We start from the raw sequence: 22,210 nt of genomic DNA on the forward strand, positions 1-22,210 counted from the left end.
ACCCACCGGAGGAACCCATTCCAAAACCCATTAGCACCATACCAAAACCTTGACCCTCTAGATCCATACTGGGATGCCGATCAGTATGTTCGGAAAATACTAGAAAACCCATACCCATATGGAGAATCCGTACCGTGACCCGATACCAGCACCAGCACCACCCATGAGTACCGAAAACGTGCAAGAACTCCGTACCTTTGGTGAGGAGTTATTAGATGAAAGTGAAAGAATAAGGCAAGTAGGAGAAAGGCTCGTCTGGAAGTACGACAAGCGAAACATGCAATTCTAGATGAACCCTCAGTAATAGTAATAGTATATATATATATATATACATATATATATATATATAGGGGATGGTTCAAATGAAAACCACTTTTATTGTGAAAACTCGAAAACTAACTAAAAAAAGCCTAAAAATCACACAAATTTTTCTTTTCAATTTTTTATAAAAATCACTGGTTTTTATATATAAAAAAAACTTTTTTTCAAAAAAAAAAATTGTGTAGTGCACATGTGTAATAATACACATGTGTAGTACACATACACATGTGTAGTATTACACATGTGCACTACACAAATTTTTTTTTTGAAATTTTTTTATATAAAAAAACCTGCGAAATTTGGTTTGCAAAAACAAAAAATTAAATAAAAAAAAAATTTGTATGTTTTTTTGGCTTTTTTTAATTAGTTTTCGAGTTTTCACAATAACTAGTGGTTTTCATTTGAACCTTCCCATATATATATATATATAGTAGGAGTTGGGTGGAAAGTGTGTTTTTCCTAGAAAGTCTAGGAAGCAATAAGAACGCGACATGTGGCATTGAAGGATTTTATCTAAAAGGGCATTTATGTACTTTCACAATCTATTTTTATTTTAGGAAATTATCTTCAATAACTAACTATACATAAATTTCGGAATTTTTTGTTTTCGATTTATGATCTCACGTAATATCAATCATTCCTTCGTTTTCTTGCTGGAATCTATCAGCATGTTTTTGGTACTGTGTTTTAACAGTTTGTTCTTGGTGATGTGTTTTAACAGCAAGCAGATTCATACAGCTGTGTTTTATTATTCAGATTCATACAGTTGTGTTTTAACAGCAAGCAGATTCATACAGTTGTGTTTTAGCATTCAGATTCATACAGCTGTGTTTTAGCATTCAGATTCAAACAGTTGTGTTTTAACAGCAAGCAGATGCATACAGTTGTGTTTTAGCATTCAGATTCATACAGTTGTGTTTTAACAGCAAGCAGATTCATACAGTTGTGTTTTAGCATTCAGATTCATACAGGTGTGTTTTAACAGCAAGCAGATTCATACAAATGTGTTTTAACAGCAAGCAGATTCATACAGTTGTGTTTTAGCATTCAGATTCATACAACTGTGTTTTAACAGTAAGCAGATTCATACAAATGTGTTTTATCATTCAGATTCATACAGCTGTGTTTTAACAGCAAGCAGATTCATACAAATGTGTTTTATCATTCAGATTCATACAGCTGTGTTTTAACAGCAATTCAGATTCATACAGCTGTGTTTTAACAGCAAGCAGATTCATACAAATGTGTTTTACATCAGCAGATTTCGCCCCAGCTTTCGATCGGCTTCCGGTAAATGTTCCGTTGCTATCTATCCTTTCCAAAGTTTCCTGCTTTTTGAATCTCTTCCCTGCAACCAACAAAATACCGTCAATTACAAACAAGAATCACCCGTAATCGCTTTGTAAAACACGCAGTACAATGAAAGCTTGATTTTACGTATATGGAACAAGGAAAATCTCTTATCTTCATCCATGATTTTAGGTATTTTTGGTATGATTTTGGGGGTTTCCGCATTTGGTTTAGAGAGAGAAAGAGAGAGAGAGGGAAATTGGCGTGTATTAAGGCTATAGGGTGTGGTCATGACCCTAATGGTTATCATGACCCTCCACATCAGCGCCATGTCACTCACTTCTAATCCATCATTCAAAATCACTACCCTAAGGGTGTGGTCATGACCCAAACCACTATTTTCTTATTTTAATTTATTTTTGTGAAAAGGAAAAGGAAACATTAAAAAAGGAAAGGAGGCTCATGGTTGCCATGGTTTAATCCATGCCAACCATGGTGAATGATAGAAGGGGATGGTATATGAATTCAATAATGATCTTATGTGGCATTAATGACCCAAATCATGTTCCCCACACCCTTTAGCCTAAGGAGATATGATATCTCTGACTGTTATTTTTGATTGGTTTAAAAAACACATAAGGACGAAATTGCCCCTACTCATTTAAAACAATCTATTAAATATAGTTAATTATTACAAGATTGCCATTGATTTAATCTCAACCCTTAAACACACCAATCGGATGGACAAGATCGCTTCCTAGACTTTCTAGGAAAAACACACTTTCCGTAGGAACCCTACTATATATATATATATATATATATATGTATATGCGAGTAGTTTGAAAAAAAATATAGATAGTACACTACCTACTGTTGCATAGCTAGTATTGTATTTTAATTTCCAGTTGTAGCATGTAATATATATATATATATATATATATATATATATATATATATATATATATATGAAATAGAGTAAATGTCGCAATGCACGACGATTTTGATCAATGTGTTTGTTGTGTGATTGTTCGCATTAAATATTGTTCTGAGATATTAATATTTGGTAAATGTTTATAATCCAGATGGACAACGAAGTGAATCAAGAAAACCCGAATAATGATAGTAACGGGAACCAATTAGATAACAGTGCCATCCAACACATAGTGACACAAGGGATTATAGACGCTATGCCATATATTATCAAAACGGTTAAGGAAGTAGAAAATAATAAAACTAATAGTGGAAGTAAACGACCACCTACTGAACCCAGTCACAGCGTAAACAATGGACCATTACTTCAATTGCCTATTCCAAAAAGAAGAAGAACCATGTCTTATGATTGTTCTTACAAAGAATTCTGGTCTTGTAAACCAATAGACTTCTCAGGCAATGAAGGAGCCATTGCAGCTCTACGTTGGATAGAAAAGACTGAGGCAGTCTTAAAAATAAGCAAGTGTGTAGAGGAAGACAAAATCATGTTTGCTTCCAATCCTTTTAAGAATGCAGCTCTAGAATGGTGGAACACTATCCTCCAATCTAGAGGAAGTGACAGAGTCTATAATATGGAATGGAATGAGTTTAAGAACATGGTTGAAAGGAAATTATGTCCTCCTAATGAAAAAGAACAAATAACTAATAAGTTCTTAAACCATAGAATGACTGGAGTATACTATAAGGGTTACACTACCGTATTCTTTGAATATGCTGGAATAGTGCCAACCCTAGCATCACCAGAACCAGTGTTAATCTCCGGTTGCATCTGGAGATTAATCAGTGAGAGTAGACACGTAGTCAAGGAAGCTAGACGACAAACTATGGAAGAAGCTGTAGAACAAGAAAATACCTTGATTGATGAATTGGTACGTACACAAGAAGAAAACCAGAGAAAGAATCTAGCTCAAAGGCTTACCCAAGAATTTCGCTACGGTAATTCCAACCGTGGGAAAATATAGGTTCTACCTCTACAACTTACTGTAAGGCCTGCAAGAAGAAGCATTCATGGAGATGTTCTACATACTGCAATTTCTGTAAGATACTAGGACACAAGGAAGAAGACTGCAGGAAGAAACCCAATAATGGAGTATGCTTCAATTATGGAGAAAAGGGGCATATCAAGTCGAACTGTCCGAAACTAGCTCCAGCCACGAACAACAAGACTACTAAGAATGCTAGAGCATTAGTTCTGACTGTAGAAGAAGCCAAGATGATTCCGGACGTGATTGCCGATACGTTCTTAGTTAATGATGTTTTTGCTAAAGTATTATTTGACTCTGGTGCGAACCAAAGTTTTATTAGTACTTCATTTTGCAAACTTCTTAATCAACCATTAACTAAACTCCAACAAGAATGCCTAGTAGAAACAACCAATGGAGAATCCATTAAGATCACTGAAATCTTGCAGGGAGCAAGAATAGAAATTTTAAACCAAAATTTCATTGCAAATCTTTACCCAATGAATCTGGCCGGATTTGATATTGTATTAGGAATGGATTGGTTGATAGCCAATAAAGCCAGTATTTTATGTGATCAAAAGTCAATACAAGTAAATTCACAAAAAGGTGAAAATATCATAATTAAAGGAGATAAGACATCTCAATCCACGAAATTCATCTCTGTGATGAAAACAACAAGTTATGCAAGAAAGGGATCACTAGTGTATATGATTTCCATAATCATTAACACTAAAGGAAAGGAATTGAAAGATATTCCCGTAGTATCTCAATTCTCCGATGTTTTTCCAGAAGAGCTACCTGGACTACCACCAGACAGGGAAGTCGAATTCAGAATTCACCTGTTACGAGGAACAGCACCGATTGCCAAGGCACCTTACCGTTTGGCACCCGCAGAAATGCAAGAACTGAAGAAATAGTTGGATGAGCTTCTGAAGAAAGGATTCGTACAACCCAGTTCATCACCGTGGGGAGCACCAATCTTGTTTGTCAAGAAAAAGGACGGGTCAATGCGTATGTGCATTGATTACCGAGAACTCAACAAAGTCACGATTAAAAATCGGTACCCATTACCGAGAATCGATGATTTATTTGATCAATTGCAAGGAGCTCGATTCTTTTCCAAGATCGATTTACGCTCAGGATATCATCAATTCAAGGTACAGGAAGAGGACATTCCTAAGACCGCTTTTAGAACCAGGTATGGCCATTATGAATTACCGACATGCCATTTGGTTTAACCAATGCCCCAGCCGCATTTATGGACATGATGAACAGAATATGTAAACCATATCTGGATAAATTCATAATTGTCTTTATAGACGATATTCTCATTTACTCCAAGAGTAAAGAGGAACATGCAACACATTTGCATGCACTCCTTACATTATTGAAAAAAGAAAAGCTTTATGCTAAATTTTCGAAATGTGAGTTTTGGTTAGAAGAAGTGCAATTCCTTGGACATATAGTCAATCATGAAGGAATTAATGTGGATCCCACAAAGATCGAGGCAATTACTAAATGGAAAGTCCCTGAATCACCAACGGAGATTAGAAGTTTCCTAGGACTAGCAGGTTATTATAGACGGTTTATCTGAGATTTTTCTAGAATAGTCATTCCTTTAACAAAACTGACATGTAAATCAGTTAAGTTTGAATGGGGACCAAAACAGGAAGAAGCCTTTAGAATTCTTAAGCCAAGATTAACCAACACACCCATATTAGCGTTACCAGAAGGAACTGAAGACTTTGTAGTCTATTGTGACGCGTCTAAGTTAGGTTATGGATGTGTGTTGATGCAACGACAAATAGTTATAGCCTATGCCTCTAGACAACTTAATAGTCATGAAGAGAATTATACAGCCCATGATCTAGAGTTAGGAGCCATAATTTTCCCCTTAAAATTTGGAGACATTACCTTTACGGTAGTAAGTTTGCCAGTTTCACCGATCATAAGAGTTTAAGATATGTTTTTTGGGCAAAAGGAGCTAAATATGAGACATAGACGCTGGATGGAAATTCTTAGTGATTATGACTGTAATATTCAGTATCATGAAGGAAGGCTAATGTAGTAGCTGATGCTTTAAGTCGAAAGTATCATGAAAAGGTAAAAAGTATACGTTCTCTTAAATTAAATCTGCAAATAGATTTAAATGAACAAATTAAGGAAATACAAGAATCAGTAATCAAGGACGATACTGAAAAATTGAAAGGAATGATTAAGGAATTAGCACAAGGAACAGATGGAATTTGGAGATTCCATAAGGAAAGAATTTGGGTACCTAAACGAGGAAACCTACGCCACCGAGTTTTAGAAGAAGCCCATAAGTCTAAGTATACGATACATCCTGGAAGTGATAAGATGTATCAAGACTTAACAAAGAATTTCTAGTGGATAGTAATGAAAAAGGATGTAGAAGCCTACGTTTCCAAGTGTCTAACCTGTTCACAGGTTAAAGCTGAACATCAGAAACCCTCAGGTTTATTACAACAATTAGAAATGCCAATATGGAAATGGGAATTGATAACAATGGATTTTGTTACCAAATTACCCAAGACGAAAAGGTAATGATATAATCTGGGTGATTGTAGATAGATTAACTAAGTCTACTCATTTCTTACCAATGAAGGAAACTTTCAGTATGGAACAGTTAGCCAAGTTGTATGTAAATGAAATAGTTTCATTACATGGAATTCCTTTATCAATTGTTTCTGATAGAGATAACCGTTTTACTTCTCATTTTTGGACTAGTTTCCAAAAAGCAATGGGAACCAAGTTAAATCTAAGCACAACTTATCGTCCTCAAACGGATGGACAAAGTGAAAGGACAATTCAGATAATGGAAGATATGCTTGGAGCTTGTGTAATTGATTTCGGAGGAAATTGGGACGATCATCTACCATTAATAGAATTTTCTTACAATAACAGCTATCATACCAGTATCAATGCTGCACCATTCGAAGCATTCTATAGACGAAAGTGCCGAACTCCAGTCTGTTGGGCAGAAAATGGAGAGAAGCAACCATCTGGACCAGAGATGGTACAAGAAACAACAGACAAGATTATTCAAGTCAAGGAAAGATTAAAAGCAGCATGCGATCGTCAAAAGAGCTATGCTGATAACAGGCAAAAACCATTGGAATTTCAGGTAGAAAATAAGGTATTATTAAAAGTTTCTCCATTGAAAGGAGTAGTTAGATTCGTCAAGAGGGGAAAGCTAAGTTCCAGGTATGTCGGACCTTTTAAGATTATTAGAAGAATAGCACCCATAGCTTATCAGTTACAACTGCCAGAGGAAATGGCAGGAATACATGATGTGTTTCATGTATGTAATCTCAAGAAGTGCTTAGTTGATGAATCATTAGTAGTAGCTCTTAAGGACACAGAGGTAAATGAGAACCTTAAGTTTGTAGAGAAGCCTCTACAGATTGAAGTCAGAAAGATCAAGAACCTCAAGCACAAGAGATTGGTTCTAGTCAAAGTAAAATGGGATTCCAAGAGAGGACCAGAATACACTTGGGAGCTTGAATCAGAGATGCAGAGGAAATATCCGCACCTATTCAAGTAGACCTCAAGAACTTCTAAAACAAGGTAGGGAGGATATAACAACTCTCCCGAAACCCTTAAACATGTCCCATACGTCCTAAAATACACCCCGTATACGAAAAGTGGACTCGAAATACCTTTATTTTAATAAACATAAAATAAAAACAATATTTTAAGTCTGTCGCGGGGCACGACAGACTACACTTAATCCATCGCGAGGCGCGACAGCCTGGCCACCAGGCCGCACCCTGAGCTGCCATGTGGCAGCCTCGTGTCGAACCTACCCCCATGACCGATCAAACCAAAACCCTACTACACCTAGCTCGCGGGGCACGGAAGCCCCTTGTGTCTCTTTCGCGGGGCACGAGAAAGGGTCGACCAGACCCTATAAATAGAGGGGATCGGCCTTCAATCCAATTCGTTCATTTTCGATCTTTCTCTCTCAATTTCTGAATAGCAATTACTATATTGGGTATTATACCCACTAAAATAGATAAGCTATGCCTCGATGTAAGTATTATAACCCCCGGTTACGTATTAGATATGTTGCCCGATTGATCTAGTGCTCCGTAACGCATGTCGAGGCTCTACCTGACTCAGTCGTTGGAGTGCTGTCTCGGGGAGGGTATAACTAATGTAAATTTGGGTTATTAACTAATGCGTGTGCATTGTTTATTTAACTAGATTATAATCAGGAAGCCATAGGAAAATACTTAAAATAGCAATGTGAGTAATCCTTCTTTTTGTAAACTGATTTTACAAAACCTCAATTGTTTTTATCTTATAATTGACAGTGATTGAGTATTTGTAAATCTACAATTATCGTCGGTATGTTGGAGTTTTGTATACAAAATTTGTTACTACACTGTGAGTAGTAACATGACCACAAGTCGAATTCAGAATTCACCTGTTACCAGGAACAGCACCGATTGCCAAGGCACCTTACCGTTTGGCACCAGCAGAAATGCAAGAACTGAAGAAATAGTTGGATGAGCTTCTGAAGAAAGGATTCGTACAACCCAGTTCATCACCGTGGGGAGCACCAATCTTGTTTGTCAAGAAAAAGGACGGGTCAATGCGTATGTGCATTGATTACCGAGAACTCAACAAAGTCACGATTAAAAATCGGTACCCATTACCGAGAATCGATGATTTATTTGATCAACTGCAAGGAGCTCGATTCTTTTCCAAGATCGATTTACGCTCAGGATATCATCAATTCAAGGTACAGGAAGAGGACATTCCTAAGACCGCTTTTAGAACCAGGTATGGCCATTATGAATTACTGACATGCCATTTGGTTTAACCAATGCCCCAGCCGCATTTATGGACATGATGAACAGAATATGTAAACCATATCTGGATAAATTCATAATTGTCTTTATAGATGATATTCTCATTTACTCCAAGAGTAAAGAGGAACATGCAACGCATTTGCATGCACTCCTTACATTATTGAAAAAAGAAAAGCTTTATGCTAAATTTTCGAAATGTGAGTTTTGGTTAGAAGAAGTGCAATTCCTTGGACATATAGTCAATCATGAAGGAATTAATGTGGATCCCACAAAGATCGAGGCAATTACTAAATGGAAAGTCCCTGAATCACCAACGGAGATTAGAAGTTTCCTAGGACTAGCAGGTTATTATAGACGGTTTATCTGAGATTTTTCTAGAATAGTCATTCCTTTAACAAAACTGACCTGTAAATCAGTTAAGTTTGAATGGGGACCAAAACAGGAAGAAGCCTTTAGAATTCTTAAGCCAAGATTAACCAACACACCCATATTAGCGTTACCAGAAGGAACTGAAGACTTTGTAGTCTATTGTGACGCGTCTAAGTTAGGTTATGGATGTGTGTTGATGCAACGACAAATAGTTATAGCCTATGCCTCTAGACAACTTAAGAGTCATGAAGAGAATTATACAGCCCATGATCTAGAGTTAGGAGCCATAATTTTCCCCTTAAAATTTGGAGACATTACCTTTACGGTAGTAAGTTTGCCAGTTTCACCGATCATAAGAGTTTAAGATATGTTTTTGGGCAAAAGGAGCTAAATATGAGACATAGACGCTGGATGGAAATTCTTAGTGATTATGACTGTAATATTCAGTATCATGAAGGAAGGCTAATGTAGTAGCTGATGCTTTAAGTCGAAAGTATCATGAAAAGCTAAAAAGTGTACGTTCTCTTAAATTAAATCTGCAAATAGATTTAAATGAACAAATTAAGGAAATACAAGAATCAGTAATCAAGGACGATACTGAAAAATTGAAAGGAATGATTAAGGAATTAGCACAAGGAACAGATGGAATTTGGAGATTCCATAAGGAAAGAATTTGGGTACCTAAACGAGGAAACCTACGCCACCGAATTTTAGAAGAAGCCCATAAGTCTAAGTATACGATACATCCTGGAAGTGATAACATGTATCAAGACTTAACAAAGAATTTCTAGTGGATAGTAATGAAAAAGGATGTAGAAGCCTACGTTTCCAAGTGTCTAACCTGTTCACAGGTTAAAGCTGAACATCAGAAACCCTCAGGTTTATTACAACAATTAGAAATGCCAATATGGAAATGGGAATTGATAACAATGGATTTTGTTACCAAATTACCCAAGACATGAAAAGGTAATGATATAATCTGGGTGATTGTAGATAGATTAACTAAGTCTGCTCATTTCTTACCATTGAAGGAAACTTTCAGTATGGAACAGTTAGCCAAGTTGTATGTAAATGAAATAGTTTCATTACATGGAATTCCTTTATCAATTGTTTCTGATAGAGATAACCGTTTTACTTCTCATTTTTGGACTAGTTTCCAAAAAGCAATGGGAACCAAGTTAAATCTAAGCACAACTTATCGTCCTCAAACGGATGGACAAAGTGAAAGGATAATTCAGATAATGGAAGATATGCTTGGAGCTTGTGTAATTGATTTCGGAGGAAATTGGGACGATCATCTACCATTAATAGAATTTTCTTACAATAATAGCTATCATACCAGTATCAATGCTGCACCATTCGAAGCATTCTATAGACGAAAGTGCCGAACTCCAATCTGTTGGGCAGAAAATGGAGAGAAGCAACCATCTGGACCAGAGATGGTACAAGAAACAACAGACAAGATTATTCAAGTCAAGGAAAGATTAAAAGCAGCATGCGATCGTCAAAAGAGCTATGCTGATAACAGGCAAAAACCATTGGAATTTCAGGTAGAAAATAAGGTATTATTAAAAGTTTCTCCATTGAAAGGAGTAGTCAGATTCGTCAAGAGGGGAAAGCTAAGTTCCAGGTATGTCGGACCTTTTAAGATTATTAGAAGAATAGCACCCATAGCTTATCAGTTACAACTGCCAGAGGAAATGGCAGGAATACATGATGTGTTTCATGTATGTAATCTCAAGAAGTGCTTAGTTGATGAATCATTAGTAGTACCTCTTAAGGACACAGAGGTAAATGAGAACCTTAAGTTTGTAGAGAAGCCTCTACAGATTGAAGTCAGAAAGATCAAGAACCTCAAGCACAAGAGATTGGTTCTAGTCAAAGTAAAATGGGATTCCAAGAGAGGACCAGAATACACTTGGGAGCTTGAATCAGAGATGCAGAGGAAATATCCGCACCTATTCAAGTAGACCTCAAGAACTTCTAAAACAAGGTAGGGAGGATATAACAACTCTCCCGAAACCCTTAAACATGTCCCATACGTCCTAAAATACACCCCGTATACGAAAAGTGGACTCGAAATACCTTTATTTTAATAAACATAAAATAAAAACAATATTTTAAGTCTGTCGCGGGGCACGACAGACTACACTTAATCCATCGCGAGGCGCGACAGCCTGGCCACCAAGCCGCACCCTGAGCTGCCAGGTGGCAGCCTCGTGTCGAACCTACCCCCATGACTGATCAAACCAAAACCCTACTACACCTAGCTCGCGGGGCACGGAAGCCCCTTGTGTCTCTTTCGCGGGGCGCGAGAAAGGGTCGACCAGACCCTATAAATAGAGGGGATCGGCCTTCAATCCAATTCGTTCATTTTCGATCTTTCTCTCTCAATTTCTGAATAGCAATTACTATATTGGGTATTATACCCACTAAAATAGATAAGCTATGCCTCGATGTAAGTATTATAACCCCCGGTTACGTATTAGATATGTTGCCCGATTGATCTAGTGCTCCGTAACGCATGTCGAGGCTCTGCCTGACTCAGTCGTTGGAGTGCTGTCTCGGGGAGGGTATAACTAATGTAAATTTGGGTTATTAACTAACGCGTGTGCATTGTTTATTTAACTAGATTATAATCAGGAAGCCACAGGAAAATACTTAAAATAGCAATGTGAGTAATCCTTCTTTTTGTAAACTGTTTTTACAAAACCTTAATTGTTTTTATCTTATAATTAACAGTGATTGAGTATTTGTAAATCTACAATTATCGTCGGTATGTTGGAGTTTTGTATACAAAATTTGTTACTACACTGTGAGTAGTAACATGACCACAAGTCAGGATTGACAGTACCGTGGGTGGTAATTAAAATAGATGTAAATAAATGTAATTGCTGGGTTGCCCTCAATGGTGTAAAATGATAAAATCTGTTTTGATTAAACTGGGATTCACTCGCCAGTATTTCTTGCTGATAAAATGTTTTTAAACGCATTTCAGGTAACAAAATGTGAAAGTCAAATAGAAGCCAGCTGGACAGCACTGAATGCTTGGAAAAGTGGCTATAAAAGTTACCTAAATAAAGAAGAAGTTTTATTCCAATAAATTAGGGTTTATCCCTAAACACATGTTTGTAATGAAAACTTGGGTTTATCCCAACGTATTTATTATTATAAAAATGTGGTGTTTTACTCTGATAAAATATTTCCTAACTACGGTCCTGATGAAATTCCGCTGCCAAATTAATGCTAAACACCGATACCACCATCTCTGAGTAGGCCGCGGCCGCCTGCCTCCCGGGGCAGGGGTCGGGGGTTGCGACACGCTCGACATAAGTAGACTCAAAACGGTGAATGAAGCTCTTCTTGCGAAGTGGGTGTGGAGATTTAGAGTGGAGGAAGAGAGTCTTTGGAGAAGGGTGATTTCGGCTTGTCATGGCAATAGAAGGAAGTGGTCTCTCCTTCCGTCTAAACAGGGGTTGACGGGTGTTTGGAAAAACATTTCGATTTTGGAGTCTAAAGTTTTGTTAAAAAGTAAAAGAATCTTAAACTATATTAAAGGGGTTTTGGGAGATGGTCGCAGAATCCGTTTCTGGCTCGACCTGTGGATTGGCGATACTCCTCTTATGACAAGATGGCCGAGTTTATTTGCGTTAGATAAAAGTAAAAACTATTGGTCGAGTGACCGGTTATCGGATGTTGAGGGGGTGGGCGGCTAAGTGTCATGGGAATGGATCAGGGATCTAGCTTCTTCGCTCGAGACGGAAGAGTTGGACGAGTGCACGACTGTGATGTCTGATATTGTTCGATCCATGGATAAAGACAGATGGCATTGGATTCCGGACGCTTCAGGTAAATTCTCTATTCGGTCCTTTAAAGACTTGGCTTCGGTGCAACCTTCCATGGAGAACGTGTACTCGGTGAATGGATGCAAATTGTTACCTTCAAAATGTAACATTCTTATTTGGAGAACGACGCTCGATCGGATTCCGACTAAGCAAGCTATGGCCAGAAGAAATGTTTCGGTTGGCCATGTAGAATGTGCTCTATGTGGGGAAGTGATCGAAACTGTGGACCACCTCTTCACGGCCTGTTTTACGTCGATGCGGGTCTGGAACGGTATAACTCAGTGGGCCAAAATCCTACCGATATATGCCTTCTCTTTCGCGGATCTGTTGGAATTTCACAAAAGCATGGGGGGAATCTGAAATCTAAGGAGATTGTCCATGGGTTAGTGTCCGTGACATGTTGGTGCTTATAGAGATCAAGGAACTTTAAGATTTTTTTTCTAATGGTAGAGGTAATTGGGCTGAAATTTTAGGGGAGGTGAAGTCTCTTAGCTTTTTTTTTGGCTTAAAAGTAGATCTAGTTTTTCTGAATTAGATTGGAAAGAATGGTGTAAGTTCCCCCTATATATGTTGTAAGTAGTGTTTGGTGCGGTTCTGCGTTTTTTGTCAGGCAGGCCGACGTTAATGAAGATTTCTTTTAAAAAAAGATATTTCATGCTCGGAACTTGCACCAGGTGCATGTTGAACGATTATAGTATGATGTGGTAGTTAATTTTTTAAGTGTTTAGAGTCGCTAAGTGTGTTTTTCACTTTGGTATAGAGAAAATCACAAATGAAATATACACATAAGTGAACGAGACCAATTTGAAAAGCACAACTTTGTAAATTAATAGTCAACTAGGTTTTATTCAGTCGCGCGTTGCGGTGAAACGGAGCAAACGATAATGTAAGACAAACATTATTTGAAAATACAGAATGTTGTTTAGAAAGCCAAACCGTTAGAATCGGTTCAGTTTATCATCGTATCATTTTACGATAGAAAATAAATACTTTATTTTTGAATATAAATTCGTTTTTAATAAAACTTATATTAACCGAGGGTAAAAAGTAAGCTCGACTACGTACTTAAGTTTTTTTTTAAAAAAAAAATAACGAACATAATTTGTTCAAGAAATATCAAATTAATTGATAAAGTAAAGGTAAATTTTAAAAAAGAAGAAAATATCATGGAAAACAAAATAAATTATAAAGAAAATATGGTTTTAGAAAAGGAAAAATAAAAATACGCTAAAAGTTAAAAGTAAATAGAAAAAAATTAAAATATATTAAAAGTTAAAAATAAATATTAAAAAATCTTTCTATACTAATAAACAAAAATCCTTTTTGGACACGTGCCATTCTCTAGTAATTTCTCACCCTTATTTTTTATTTATCTTTTTATTAAATAATAATAATAATAATAATAATAATAATAATAATAATAATAATAATAATAATAATAATAATAATAATAAACATCAATTTAACTAAATCTATTTATCTCTTTTGTTTTCATAATCTGAAATTAATTTCTTTTTTAACGCTAAAGTTTCAATCTTTGGCAATTTAAGTCTAAAGTTTCAATCTTTGGTATTTTAACCCCTTTAATTAATTTGATTTTTCACTTCTAATTCAAAAGTTTTCATCTTTTGAAATTTAACCCCTTTAATTTTTTTTACTTTTAATCCAAAGCTTTTCATCTTTTACAATTTAATCTCAACATTTTTTTACTATCAATTTTAATCTCTTATATACTTTTCATCTTTCATAAGTTCTCCGTTTAACGTGTCGTTCTAAATTTCCGAGTTAACATGCCACAACGTGCGTGTGAGGTTCAACGTTTTTTGATCTATTTTTTTCCTGTTTGACATGTCCGTTGCATCGCATCTATTTTTCCCCGTTTGACAGGTCTGTCGCAACGTGCGAGTCAGAGATCGACTTAGTTATTTTTGCTCGGTTTTACACACAGGCTCGTGGTCATGTGAGATACATTTGCCTTTCATCTAACATGATATATAACTAATGAATCACCGCCGCATTGCGGCGGGTGCTAATTCTAGTATATTAATATAATAAAATATTAAAAAGCTATATATTATTTTAAAATTGAAATTACTATTCATCGTCATTCGATATATATATATATATATATATATATATATATATATATATATATAATATCCACTTGTACAATCTATAAATCACGATACACATTGAAGCAACACCCGACATCAAAATCCTCATACCTTGCGACGTGTACGTTAAAGGTGAAAAATATAACCCAAATACACTTCCCAAATCAAGATCATAAACCAGATCAAACCTTTAACAAGGAAATTGTAACAAAAAAACCCTATTTGATCTCGTTCAAACTCACAATTAGGCTATATTTAGAATCCGTTATAATGTTTTCAACTAATATGATTAACTTGGTCAAAAGTCCAAAGTGAAATGCAACTTTCCACTATTTATTTAATAAAATACAAATTAAAGTTCAAAGGTGTAAACAAACAAATAGCAAAAAATAAAGAATTGTATCTTCTCTATTTTTTTCAAAGTCCATAAAATATTACTATATGCTTGTGTGAATAAATATGTATGTATAACTTGTCTTGTTTTACGGTTTTGAGTTTGTTTGTCCTGAAAATCAATAATCCGACAATGGTTTCAGTAACCAATTTGCGAACTCAATTCACGACCAACTTCGATTCAGTGTCAATTATTCGAATTCAAATCAATCCAGAATTCTGGGTCTTATAACTTGCATCCAAATACTACCAACCAAAATGAAATAGCTGACGCTGTCTAAACTGCTTATAATATGTTTTTTTTTGAACGGTTACTTGCATTAGAAGGCGACTAGCAAGAAGCTAGCGAGAGACATACAACATCAAAAATCAAAATTACACCAATTTCTCCAATTCATTATTCTAAAAGGGGATCTATTCTTCATCCATAGGTATCCGAGGGCTTTGATATCTTCCACCACTTTAGTGACCATAGCCGATTTTTCGAAAATATTTTTATTTCTACTCTTCCAAATAACCCAACAAGTTGTTATCATAACACCTTGTAATGCTTTGTTTTTCCACTTCTCAAGTCTCGTGTTGTGGTGAAAAGTAAGAAGATCCTGAACCGAAAAAGCAAAAATCGGAGGGACGCCACACCAATTACTAATGTGATTCCACACGGAAGAGGCGAATTGACAAGAAACGAAGAGATGCTCGTTGGACTTGTCTTGATTGCCAGATAGACCGCACACCACCAAACCCATATTCACATTTCTATTCCTTAGCACCACTATAGTCACTATACGATTCATCTCCATCTTCCACATAAAGATATTAACTTTTTTTGGACCCAACAATAACATCTAATCTGTTTTTGTTTATGTATTCACATACAGGTCTCTTCATCTTCTTTTAACATTTTCTTAAACACAACTACACCAAATGACAAGTGGACAGTTTAATATAATCCAATTTAACTCTAGCAAAGAAAACTACTACATCACCATCATATAAAAATACCAAATTAGTAATTAGTAAACTCTACCAATGTATAATGATAATTTTGATAAAATCGCATGTTGATTTTTTGTAACAATTTCGCATATGGTAATTTTGATGAAATCGCATGTTAAAAAACCAACATGCGAAATTGTTACAAAAAACTAACATGCGAAATTGTTACAAAAAACCAACATGCGATTTCAATGTGGGATGAAGATCTGACGGCTAAGATGATCGCATACGTAATTTAGGATAAGGGCTCTTATACGTTAACCTAACTCATGTAATCTATTTCTGTTTACGTATTATATTCATCTTCTTTTAACATTTTCTTAAACACAAATACACAAATGACAGGTGGACAAACTACTATATCAGCATCATATTAAAAGACCAAATTAGTATAAACTCTACCAATGTATAATAATAATCTTCTTCTTTCTTCTTTATCTTTACCAAATAATAATAAATCATAATTATCCCCCTCAATGATTATTATTGTAACAAATATATATAACAAGATATATACATACATACATACACAACAACAACAATACCCACTCTCACACGCCTATATATTCACAGAAACTTCTGATCGTGTCCCCTCTTCTCCTCTACAAATCTCTCGATCTCCATACCATTTCTTCAACATGTTATCAAACCCCCACTTCTTGATTCAACACCCACGTGTCTTCTCCTTCTCCTTCTCCCAATTTCCGCTGTAAATTTCGAATTTTGAAATTAGGGTTTTCTTCAAAACAAGAAAAAACAAATTGGGGGTTTTTGGTGAATCTTGAATGGGGAATAAGTTGGGCAGAAGAAGACAAGTTGTTGACGAAAAGTATACAAGACCTCAGGGGCTGTATCAACACAAAGATGTAGATCATAAGAAGCTTAGAAAGCTTATTCTTGACTCAAAGCTTGCTCCTTGTTATCCTGGTGATGATGATTGCAGTTGTGATCTTGAAGAATGCCCTATTTGTTTCTTGGTTTGTGATTTCTTGTTCTGCAAGCTTTTGTTTTGATTGGTTGTGGATGTTCTTTGATGGGTTTGTGTTTGTTTTTGAATTGGTTGTTTCAGTATTATCCAAGTTTGAATAGATCAAGATGTTGTACAAAAGGGATTTGTACAGGTAGGTATTGTACTAGTTGTCAACTGTATGATTGTGTACTTGTATGCAGTGACGAAGCTTAACCCGAATGACAGGGGTCGAAAACGTATATACCAAAAAATTTCTATAGAACCAGGGGTCGAAAACATATATACCCAAAAATTTCTATACGAAAACTACATATATATAACACTACTGAGCGAAAAGTTCGGGGGGTCGGGCGCCCCTCCCCGCCCCTTCCATACTTCGCCAATGTTTGTATGTTAAGTTTGTTGACTTTTTTTTTTTGTTGTTGTATTTAGAGTGTTTTTTGCAGATGAAGACACCGAATTCTACGCGCCCTACGCAGTATCCTTATCGGTGTATTATGTTGATATTGATAATGATAATGATAACGATAATGAAAATAATATGATTATGAAGTTGTGATATCTTGTTATTTTGTTAATGTTTTCTTGACATAACGAAGATGTCCGTTTTGTAAAACGTTGAACTACGCGGTCGAGTATAGAGGCGTGAAAACTAAAGAGGAAAAGGGGCAAGAGCAAATTGTAAAGCGTTAAACTTGTGCAGGGTGCTTAATTTATAGTTGGTTTATCGCTCACATTTTTAACTTTGTTTTTTTTTTTTTTTTTTTTTTTTTTTGCAGGAAGAACAAAGAGTGATAGAAGCGAAAATAAGAATGAGACAACAAGAGATTCAAGATGAAGAGGAAAGAATGCTCAAAAGGCAAGAGACGGGTTCTTCAAACAGGGTAATTGAGCCAACGGAGGTTGAATATTTCTCCAGAGGAGGTAAAATTAGAATTAAATGATAGTTTCAATTAGTAAGTCGTTAGGTTTTGCAATTTGTTAGCTGGGTTTAAAAAGCCGTGTTTAAGGCGCGTCTAGGCGCAGGCCCCATCGCTTCAGGCTACACGAAGAGTACCCGAGGCACGTGTTTTTTGGCAAAAAAGTGACCCTGAGGCGCGCACCTCATGTGTTTCCCATATATTTGTGCTGCAGGTTGTCGTACAACATGCTTTTTAGGCTGTACATAAATTTAAGAGTAAATTGCCAAAATCGTCCCTGAGGTTTGGGCGTGTTTGTCATTTTCATCCAAAACAACTTTTTTGTACAATATAGTCCTTCACTTTTGGGATTTTTTGCCATTTTCATCCAAACATCTAATTTGCTTTATTTTTTCTATCAAACATTTGGATGAACATGGCAAAAAATCCCAAATCTCAGGGACGATTTTGTCAAAAAAGTCCGACGTTTGGATGAAAATGGCAAAAAATCCCAAAAATGGACTATGTGGTACAAAAAAGTTGTTTTGGAATGGCAAACATGCCCAAACCTCAGGACGATTTTGGCAATTTACTCTAAATTTAATTTTAATATTAAAACATATTTAAAGCTTGTTTGTCTAAATATTGGGTAAACGATGCTGGAAACCTATCGGAAATGTATAAGAAATTATATAATTATTTGCGCCTCGGGTACGAAAAGTGGTGCGCTTTTGCACTTCGCACCTCGGTTTTAGACCTTGTCGCTTTTGTGCTTCGCACCTTCGTTTTAGACCTTGTTGCTTTTCTGCGCTTCTCGGTTTTTTTTAAAGCACGTTTGTTAGGTTTTTATAACTATTTGTTCTTCCTGCAAAAAAAAAAGCATATGCAAAAAGAAAAAAAAAAAACTAAAAATGCAGCAATAAACAAACCATAGTTTTAAGCATCTCACATGAGTTTACTGCTTACAAGTTACAATTTCTCGAGAGGAGGTACGAAGATATTTAATTGTTGGTTAAAATTGCTAATTTGTTAGGCTGGTCATTGTTTACCTTTTCATCTTCTTTCGGTTCGGTAAAATAAGTTGTATGTATGCAGCGGCGTCTTCTTCAGAAGGTGAGGAAATAGTTTCCGCTTCAAATCCTGCAACAATGAGACATCCCGCACGCAGTAGGGAGAACAGGTGGGTTATATTTTTTCTTATGCGTGTTTACGTTGAACCAAGTTCTTGCATTTTTAGGATCGGTTCATGCTATTATGTTCCCCCTTCCCATGATAATTGTGTTGTGCGGACTTTGAAAATTGGTACGATTACTTGCGTATATTGTACGTATTGTTATTTGTGAAGGCTTGAAGTATAGGATGTTATGTTTGACTCTGTAAGTCAAAAGATAACAATTTAGTTAGGGAAGGCTTTTTTTTTTTTTTGAAATTATAAGCTTTTGTATGGTCAACCAACGTCCTTGACGAGTTTGACTCTTATAAATGGGCTTATATTATGAGCGGCTTATTGCAGTGTAATATCCTTTTAGCACTACATAAACGCTCAAACTATCAGAAAGTTTTCATTTATGGTAATCTTCTAAGTTAACCGGTTATTAGATGTAGGACTATGCTCAACATGGTCAACCGCACAACACGTAAGTTCCCGTTTCGTCATTATGACCGGGTAACCCACCATAAGTCACAACTTTTGTTCAGGTTTTTTATTAAAATTTTCAAAAGTTGGTTTCGTTTATAATCATATGGGTGTAAACAACGATGATTACCAAACAAAAAACAAATCGAACTTTGTTACCTTTTTTTTTATGAAATTTGTTCTATTATGAATCTAAAAGTTTAAAACTACCAAACCTTTTTTAGAAAAAAACAAATCAAGCTTTGTTACATTTTTTTTTTTCAAAAGTGCACCTGCGGAGGGCTGGCAATTTGGTACCTGTTAAGACACGATTAGACCTGTTTGACTGAAAAATACACCCTTTGACTTTTTTAATTTTTAAAATAATTAAAATTACAATGTAAGGATCTATCATTTATTCATCTTTGTACATAAAACATAAAACTGTTTTATAAACATGAGGTAGAAAGTAGTTAAACGAGTCGTAATCTTGTTTGAAACTTATGTTGTGCACGCCGTCAGAAACCTGTTAAACCTGTTAAGACACGATTTGCCAGCCTGGCCGCGGTGCGATTTATTGGCTAAATATTGACCATGAGGCGCGCGCCTTATGTATCCCCCATATTTTTGTGTAGAAGGTTGTTGTACAACATACTTTTCAGGATGTACATGTATGTAATTTCCATATTGAAACATATATAAAGCGTACTTGTCTCTAAATATTGGGTAAATGATGCTAGAAACCTTTAGGAAATATATAAAAAGTTACATAATTATCTGCGCCTCGGGTACGAAAGCGGTGCGCTTTTGCACTTGCCGCTTGGAGCCTCGGTTTTAGACCTTGTCGCTTTTGTGCACTTCTTGCTTTTAAAACCAACATATTTAAAATCTCACCATATTTGTGTATATCTAGCTTAAAATGAATAGTTATACGATCACACTTTACTTATATTTATGTTATGTGTTACGTGAATGCAGAGATGACGAGTTTGATCTTGATCCTGAAAACATAATGCTCATGGAAGCCATCTGGTTGTCGTTTCAGGTACTTAAAACGAGTATAATTTACACATTCGTCGTTGTTTACAGTCGTAAATTTCTTAAATTACCACATCTTGTTCATTTCAAGATTATTTAAGTGTGTTTATGGTTGTAGGAGGATAACAAGCACAGGCATGATAACCCTAATTACGGTGACGCCGCCCAATTAGCAAAAGACGCAACCGAAGTTCGCCTCTTAGCATCCATGGCCCCACAAGCCGAATACTCAGCTTCATCCTCATCCCCTTCCGGTGGACTCGCATGCGCCATAGCCGCTCTCGCCGAACGCCAGCAAACGGGAGGTGAATCCTCAACTAATTACAACAACTACAGCGGGAATCTATCAACATACAACGCGCATCCCAACCACAGCCAAACAGGGTTATTATCGCTTGATAACCATCTCCAAATTAATCACGAGAACTCAGAATTTGGGTACGGTGGTAGTTTACGGAGGGTAGATGATAACGATGATGTAAGCAGAGGGCAGTATGGTCAACTTGATGAGGTTGAAAATGGTGGAAATATAGTTGTTCCGGAGAGCTTTGAAGAGCAGATGATGCTAGCGATGGCGGTTTCATTGGCGGAGGCTCGAGCTAGGACTAGCAGTACGCAAGAGGTGGCGTGGATTTAGTGTGTGTGTGTGTTTAAGAAGGTGTATTATTTGTGTGTTGGTATACAGTGGATGTAAAAGAGAAAAAGATGGAAGTGTAGATTTGTGGGTAGAGGTTTGAGTCATGAATGCATGCATACAGACAGACAGAGAATCAACCCCTTTGAAGATTTTAAAGTCTTGTATGATTATTATTATTGTTTATGGGGGGATTCAGATTTGTTGTTTGGCCATAAAAGCACATGCTTTTGTTCATCAAAATTGATTTTTTGTTTCTGTTTATTTTTGGTCCTTTTAGGTCATGTTGAGACCAGATGCTTTGTATTGGTTTAGCTGTTTGATTAAAATGCATGGTTAGGCAGCGGCTAGAGCCGAATCTTAGCGACGTAGAGCTGAATGTTAGCGATGTGGAGCTTTTTCATTTTTCGGATAGGAATTCTTATTCAGTTTCTAACCGTAACCAAATAACCGATTTGGTTTTCGGTTATGCAATTTACTTGATTCAGTTTAACCGTGTAAACGTTCACCTAGTTTTTTTTTGAGTTTTGCGTAGTTTTGTTTTTTGAGTTTTATATGCAAATTGACAATAAAATGGAAACATCAGGGAGTAAAATAACTATTTTTAAAGGATTGAGACAAAACCATTAAAACGACAAACCACATGGAGCAAAACGGAAGTTTACTCCTAATTTTATGTAGTTTTTTTTTAGTTTTATATACTTATGATTTAGCCCATTAAATTAATTTGGTCCATAGTCCACTTAACACTCCAAGAGTCCAAGCCCAATTCAATTAATTAGTTATGACGAACTATTTTTTTGGTTTTTCGCTTGAAGTTTGTAAGTTTTAGACTATTTTCGTGTTTTGTATGTTTTTATTTAAACTCTTGGTTTTAGGTCTTGGCATATGTTAAAAGAATGTATTGTTTAAATTTGTAGCTGACTTGTTGCTTGA

The 22,210-nt window shown here is 36.0% G+C and overlaps 1 protein-coding gene across 1 annotated transcript; it reads left to right on the forward strand.

Annotated features, from left to right (window-relative positions):
• Positions 1-16,648: 16,648 nt before the first annotated feature.
• On the forward strand, positions 16,649-21,538 carry LOC110889785 (E3 ubiquitin-protein ligase DA2). The gene is made up of 8 exons (XM_022137350.2): positions 16,649-17,095; positions 17,188-17,239; positions 17,521-17,566; positions 17,688-17,769; positions 17,868-18,012; positions 19,083-19,167; positions 20,581-20,647; positions 20,759-21,538. Exons 1-8 carry the CDS (start codon positions 16,904-16,906, stop codon positions 21,275-21,277), a joined length of 1,188 nt encoding a protein of 395 aa, XP_021993042.1. The 5' UTR covers positions 16,649-16,903; the 3' UTR covers positions 21,278-21,538.
• Positions 21,539-22,210: the final 672 nt, after the last annotated feature.

The sequence above is a fragment of the Helianthus annuus genome, chromosome 11 (assembly GCF_002127325.2).
Source record: "Helianthus annuus cultivar XRQ/B chromosome 11, HanXRQr2.0-SUNRISE, whole genome shotgun sequence".
Taxonomy (NCBI): Eukaryota; Viridiplantae; Streptophyta; class Magnoliopsida; order Asterales; family Asteraceae; genus Helianthus; species Helianthus annuus.

Bases quoted from the DNA above. Each gene is read 5' to 3' on its own strand.
- LOC110889785 (XM_022137350.2), top strand. From the start codon at position 16,904: ATGGGGAATAAGTTGGGCAGAAGAAGACAAGTTGTTGACGAAAAGTAT. The intron at 17,240-17,520 runs GTAGGTATTGTA...TGTTGTATTTAG, and splicing joins TACAAAAGGGATTTGTACAG to AGTGTTTTTTGCAGATGAAG. The intron at 17,770-17,867 runs GTAAAGCGTTAA...TTTTTTTTGCAG, and splicing joins AAAAGGGGCAAGAGCAAATT to GAAGAACAAAGAGTGATAGA.